The sequence below is a fragment of the Aspergillus flavus genome, chromosome 4 (genome assembly GCF_009017415.1).
Source record: "Aspergillus flavus chromosome 4, complete sequence".
NCBI classification, from domain to species: Eukaryota; Fungi; Ascomycota; class Eurotiomycetes; order Eurotiales; family Aspergillaceae; genus Aspergillus; species Aspergillus flavus.
The window spans coordinates 4,693,938-4,700,213 of record NC_092405.1 but is presented as its reverse complement, the minus strand read 5'-3'; the positions used below and the strand labels follow the sequence as shown (position 1 = coordinate 4,700,213).

Below are 6,276 nucleotides of genomic sequence, written 5' to 3'. Positions count from 1 at the left end.
TTTCGTTCAGTCTTTCTTCCTTTTTTCCTCGTCTCCTTCTCCTTTCTCTCGTTTTACTCCCTACTTCTAGCATAGCTGCAATGGCGAGAACACAATGGCCGTCTCTCGGAGTGGCCGCTCTCCAGATACTTTCCTTTAGTCTTGTGAACCAGGCACTCGCTCAATCTTGTGCTGCAAACTATCCCCCCTCCGCCCCCGTCGCAAGTGCTACTGCAACACTTGGGCCCGTACCAGCGCCAGATCTCGATACTTCTGACCCAATTCATTTAATCCCAGCTCCCAAGGTCTCTCTTTACTATGGCTCCTTGGACTCTGAGCCCTCTACCAAAGCCGCCTCTGGCTCTGTTAACATGAACCTGGAGCTTAACCATGACACCGTTGTTTTAGAGTACATCGACGCTATAGGCAGTGTCAAGTGCACTGATGAGTCTGTGACCGTCGCCTTCAAGAACGCTGCTGGCTTCGAAATAGCCCTCCAGTCTTGGTCATTGGAAGAGAACCTTATCCTGATCACAAACCACCTAGGCAACTGTGATGCTGAGTTCGAGAGAGGGTTCTTCAAGGTCAACCAGATAGCCTCGGATAAGTCCAATTTGTCAATCACCTGCAATGCCTCTAAGCATCCAATTGACAAAATTGCTGGTACGCATTTTATGGTTTCTGTATGCATCAATGTTTGAGCAGTGAGCTAAGACTAGTACATCTAGAAACCTGCGAGCTTTCTTTCTCGTCAGTGCCAGCGGGCAAACTCGCCAAGCGCCTCACACTCAATCCCTCCTACAGCATACCGTTTTCTAAGTCCCTGGCCCACAATACTGTTCTCCTGAATGAGCCCCCGTACCTCACTGTTACCGCCGACGAAGCGGCCTTCTCCTCGGAAATCACCTTCTCTGGCTATCTGTACTACGACTTTTGGGCCTTCAAGTTGCGGCAACTGTACTTCGACATCGACGCCGGCTTTTCCGCCGATGTGGCTCTTAGCGCGCACCTCGCCGCCTCCTACAACAAGTCCTTCACGTACAACCCCTCGGATCTCACCTACACGCTTGTCAATATCCCCGGCATCGTGCAGCTTGGTCCTGGTGTAGCTTTCGGCCTAGAGATGGATTTCAGCGCCTCAGCCGACGTAGATGTAGCCGCAGGCCTGTCTATTTCCATGCCAAATGGCAATGTGCATGTTGACATTCTGAACAGCGTGAATACTGTGGCGACTGGATGGACGCCAACGTACCACCCATATGCCAATATCTCCGCGCAAGCCAACGTCCAGGCTGATGCTAGCGCCACCGTGACGGTCGAGATGGCGCTGAGCTTCCTCGGAGGGCTCATTGATCTTAGCAGTGGATTAACCGCAAAACCGGGAATTGCCAACACGTTTGTGCTCGATGCCAAACTCGACACAGAGCATGCTACAAATGCTACACGTGTCACAAATTCTACGGCAACGGGAGTCCCCACGGATGTGCACGGCGGAGGTAATCCATGCGGTGATGGGGTTAGCTTGAAATCGGACTTTATTTTCAGTCTTGATGCTTTTGTGACGAGGTCATGGAGCACCACTCTGGTAAATACGGGGATTCCACTATGGGACTTCTGCTACCAATTTTAAGATCCGGTAAGTGTTTTTGCTCTCCGTTTCCCTACTCATTTCCATACTTACTATCGTCTAGCAGAGAACAAGAAGGCACATCCACGTGATCTGACGTGCCCTTGAACTGTCCACTCATTGAAACTATATAATGACTGTTGGTGCTGGCAGAATCTTGGTGATATGCGTGTAGTAGATGGAGATGAAGATGATGATAACTTAATATCACTAAGTCCACACATTGGGAAAATATCTAATACCCCTGGGCTATATAATTAGGAATAACAGAATTACAGAATACTGTACCTTCACCCCACATCGAATTCTGTATTGTAATTCAAAGAAGAGAATATAAATTCTAAATAGGCCAGATGAAATTACTGCTGACCTCTTCGCTTGACTTGGTGCATCTGGTTGCATTCTTTTAACAATGTGTAGAGGTCCAGAGTGGTGGCTTGAGGTAGACCTCAACAACGAGTGTTGCTAACGCTTGTGGGAGCTCTATGTCAGAAGCTGGCCAGCTTGGACATAGTTCAACGTCGGAGGCACGTTTGAGAGTGTGGGTGACTAGGTTAAAGTGATCTTGGCATTGGGAATTCCTGGCCGTAGTAGAGGGTCTTGCCTTATCAGGTTGTATCCCTCTGATCAAAAACTAGGTCATCCAACTGGTGATCGGTGGTGTTATGATCAGCCTGGAGTGTCCTTCGCAGACTACAAGAAGGTCAGCAAGTCAGAAGAACACGTAACACGGTGTGGCAGTATACTTAAACAGTACAGTAAATGTAGAAAGAGATGTTTGTCGTGACCAATAGTCGGGGAATATATATATTGCCGTTAGTGAGGTAAGTTTCCGGTCATGTTTGGATCGAGGCGAGGCTGACTCCTACAATTCTACCAGTCAGGTGACATCTTGCTACTAGTCAACCAGATCCCTGTTGCTATATTCTTTTTTTTTCTTTTTTTTTTACTTTGATTATACCAATTCTTTCTTCATTCATAACACAAAAGATAGCAAAGCCACAAGGTTTACAGCATAAGCTAGACCCATTTCGGCTTAGCCTCTTAGATAAACACTAAACCTATTCAGACCCCGCTAGTCCCAAAATAGAGTTTGGAGGAAACCCTCTGGAAAACAACGCCCTGACCTCGGCCACTGGTTGGGAAAAAGGGGTCAAAACAACTCTCCGTATGTCACACTGGATCCCTTATATTGAGTTCTCGTGTGATGCTGGGTAACGAGACGCTCCTCCATACCATTCCCTGGGCTTCTTCTCCAAGGGACCGACTCAGGGAATGGCTCTTCCGGCCACCTCCGACGGACGCCGTGAGCCCACTTAGGGCGATGAAAATGACACGGCGTCGAAGTCACAATGTCACCTTCTTGAATTGGAGTTGATCGGCCGAGATGTGGGGTCTGATTGGTCATCTGGGCGAGGCTTGACCTTGCTTATCTGCCTCAAGCACTGGAGTCGGCAGAACAATAGCAGAAGTCGGAGTACCCACGCCGACAATGCGCTAGTTCGCAATTTATTTTGATTGATTGTCTTAATCAAAATCTCATTTCGGTTCCGAATTCGAGTCGCAAATCACGCAACAGCCAATCCTTTCATGTAACGACATGCTGGAAGCGACCATTCATCGTCCATCTCACGGTTCTCCCCTTGCACTAGTCTAAACGGGGGGAGAAAGGGGACACGCAGGGAGAAAATGGGATTATCATATAAATCCCCCGTGGGGATCGTGTTCCCACCTCTCTTTTCGATCGTCTCTAAAATTTCCATTCGATTGGATTTGTGTGTTGGCTGCGAGAGCCTCCCATCATGCGTTCATCATTTCTCCTCGCAGGAGTGTTCGGTTCCCTTGCAGCGCCAGCGCTAGCAATCGTGCATGAGAAGGTTGCCGCGGTTCCGAATGGTTGGACCCTAGTCAAACAGGCGCCGGAAAGCGACCCGATTACCTTATCAATCGCCCTGGCACGCCAGAACCTAGACCAGCTCGAGTCCAAATTGACGGCATTGTCGACCCCAGGCAATGCAGAGTACGGCCAATGGCTGGATCAATCCGGGATCGAGACGCTCTTTCCCACCGCGAGCGATGAAGCCGTGCTCCGTTGGCTTAGAAATGCGGGCGTCACTCATATCTCTCGACAGGGTGGCTTGGTAAATTTCGCTACGTCGGTCGGAACTGTGAACAAGCTGTTTGACACCAAGTTCTCGTATTATAAAAACGGCCAGGTTCAGAAGTTGCGCACTACGCAGTACTCAATTCCGGATGACCTTGCTGATGGAATTGATCTTGTCGCCCCAACAGTCTTTTTTGGCAAGCAGCAGGAGAGCGTCGCTCTTCCCACTCATCATAAGTTCGCCGCAGGGACTAAGACAGCAGCGGGTAACGTGTCCTGTGCGGATATAATCACTCCCGACTGTTTGGCGGACATGTACAACTTCCGAGGCTACAAGCCCAGCGCATCCTCCGGAAGTAAAGTTGGCTTTGGAAGCTTCTTGAACGAGTCCGCCAACTATGTTGACCTGGCCCTTTATGAGAAGCGGTTCAACATTCCATCGCAGAATTTCTCCGTCGAGTTGATCAACGGTGCTACCAACGACCAAAACTGGACCACTGCTTCCCTTGGCGAGGCCAACTTGGATGTGGAGCTGATTGTGGGCGTTAGCCACCCTCTACCAGTGAAGGAGTACATCACCGCTGGTACACCGTAAGTGCTTGATCCATCTTGAACTGGTGTTGAGAAGATTGCTTATCGATTCCAGCCCGTTTATTCCGAATGCCCTCCAACCAACGCCAGCGGACAACCAGAATGAGCCCTACCTGGAGTACTATGAATATCTCCTGGCGAAGCCTAACTCTGCGCTCCCCCAGGTTCTCTCCAACTCATACGGCGACGAGGAACAGGTAAGCCCTCCAACATATTTGCGGGGTTTCCGCCTGTCTGACGAGAGTTTGTAGACTGTTCCGGAGTATTACGCTAAGAGAGTGTGCAACTTAATTGGCTTGATGGGTCTGCGAGGAATTACCGTGCTTGAGTCTTCTGGTGACACTGGTATGCGACCGTGGTGCACATTGTTGCTGTTCCTAAGTACTGATTACAATAGGAATTGGCGCCTCATGTATGTCTAACGACGGCACCGAGACTCCAGAATTCACACCAATTTTCCCTGCAACTTGCCCCTATCTCACATCAGTGGGTGGCACTCAGGCATATGCTCCTGAAGTCGCATGGGATGCCTCCTCCGGCGGGTTCAGCAACTACTTTAGCCGTGCCTGGTACCAGGAATCGGCAGTCAGCAAGTACCTTGACCAGCAGATTACCGCAGAGACCAAGGACTACTATTCCCAATATACCAACTTCTCCGGTCGTGGATTCCCTGACGTAGCTGCCCACAGCTTGACCCCCAGGTAAGTCCCCTCTCTCTACACATACCTGAATCTGTCTAACGGGATGGGTAGATATGAGGTGGTCGTTAAGGGCAAACGTGCCACATCCGGTGGAACATCCGCTGCTGCCCCTGTCTTTGCTGGTTTGGTGGGTATGTTGAACGATGCCCGTTTGCGTGCCGGTAAACCGACTCTCGGATTCCTGAACCCCCTCCTGTATAGCGGGGCTCTGAAGGACTTCACCGATATCACGGCCGGGTCATCCATCGGATGTGACGGCGTCAACCCCCAAACTGGTAAGAATGTTACCGGAGGTGGCGTCATTCCCTATGCCCATTGGAATGCAACTGCTGGATGGGATCCTGTGACGGGCTTGGGCGTCCCTGACTTTATGAAGTTGAAGGATTTGGTCCTGTCTTTGTAATAAAGGCCTTGCTTGTTTTGAGAGACGGCTTATGTATCGTTACTATGTAAAATAGGATCTGCCGTAAAGAGACAATACGAAGATGTCATGTTAAGATTATTCTTACACATGATTGTAGCCATATTCACTCACAATATTTTACCATTCACGAGTGTTCTGATCTCGGCAAAGTAATAGCTATCTTCCAACCAACGGTGATGGCGTCATTGCAATGATATGTTCCAGCATAGCTAAAATAGCAATACTTAAGAATCAGCGCTATTGGGTAAGTTACGAGTCAAGTCATGGTGGGATGATACACAAATGTAGGGCGATACGATTTATGTGATTAATTATATTTTAAGTATTTCGTAGTGAACATTGAGATAAGTTATCATACTCTGATCTCCCAAGTACAAAGCAACATTGTCCAATGATTAAGATCATTCATAAAAAAGACTAAACGGAACGGCCCGTGGCTTAAAGAAAGACGACTCATTTCTCACATACAGTGCATATCCCTTTCTACTCTTGTGGTCTATGGAACTCCTCGTCTGGGTGTGCCAGTTGATCATGTTGGAAATGGTATGAGGAACTGGAGCGCGGTGCGGCAGGCTCAGGTTGGAAGCCTGTACCGGCAGTCTGGGAGGACGCAGTGTACTAAGGAAAGTTAGTGTGTCAGCATGAAATCGCTATACTCAAGGCCAGCTCAAGCGACATATACCTCCTTAGTAGGGTCCAAGTCAGCAAAGCTGCTTTGTTGGTCTACTTGTTCGGGTTCGGTAGAGCCTGTATCGTCGTCCCTGAGGCGGACACGATCAGAGTCCTTTCTGGTGTTGTGTTTTGATTCCATGTTTGCTGGTTGAGGTCCCAATGGTAGTGTCTTTTTTCT

General features: G+C 49.1%; 3 protein-coding genes across 3 annotated transcripts; 2 read left to right on the top strand and 1 right to left on the bottom strand.

The window, feature by feature from the left end:
* Positions 1 to 80: 80 nt before the first annotated feature.
* On the top strand, positions 81 to 1,609 carry F9C07_10151 (uncharacterized protein; the record flags this gene model as incomplete). Its single annotated transcript, XM_041286180.1, has 2 exons — positions 81 to 642; positions 708 to 1,609. 2 exons carry the CDS (start codon positions 81 to 83, stop codon positions 1,607 to 1,609), a joined length of 1,464 nt encoding a protein of 487 aa, XP_041146982.1.
* A 1,799-nt stretch (positions 1,610 to 3,408) lies between these two features.
* F9C07_10152 (peptidase S8/S53 domain-containing protein) lies at positions 3,409 to 5,478 on the top strand (the record flags this gene model as incomplete). Its single annotated transcript, XM_041292512.2, has 5 exons — positions 3,409 to 4,301; positions 4,357 to 4,498; positions 4,553 to 4,646; positions 4,699 to 5,002; positions 5,054 to 5,478. 5 exons carry the CDS (start codon positions 3,409 to 3,411, stop codon positions 5,403 to 5,405), a joined length of 1,785 nt encoding a protein of 594 aa, XP_041146981.1. The 3' UTR covers positions 5,406 to 5,478.
* A 431-nt stretch (positions 5,479 to 5,909) lies between these two features.
* On the bottom strand, positions 5,910 to 6,237 carry F9C07_10153 (uncharacterized protein; the record flags this gene model as incomplete). Its single annotated transcript, XM_041286173.1, has 2 exons — positions 5,910 to 6,044; positions 6,109 to 6,237. The coding sequence occupies 2 exons, from the start codon at positions 6,235 to 6,237 to the stop codon at positions 5,910 to 5,912; spliced, it is 264 nt and encodes an 87-aa protein (XP_041146980.1).
* Positions 6,238 to 6,276: the final 39 nt, after the last annotated feature.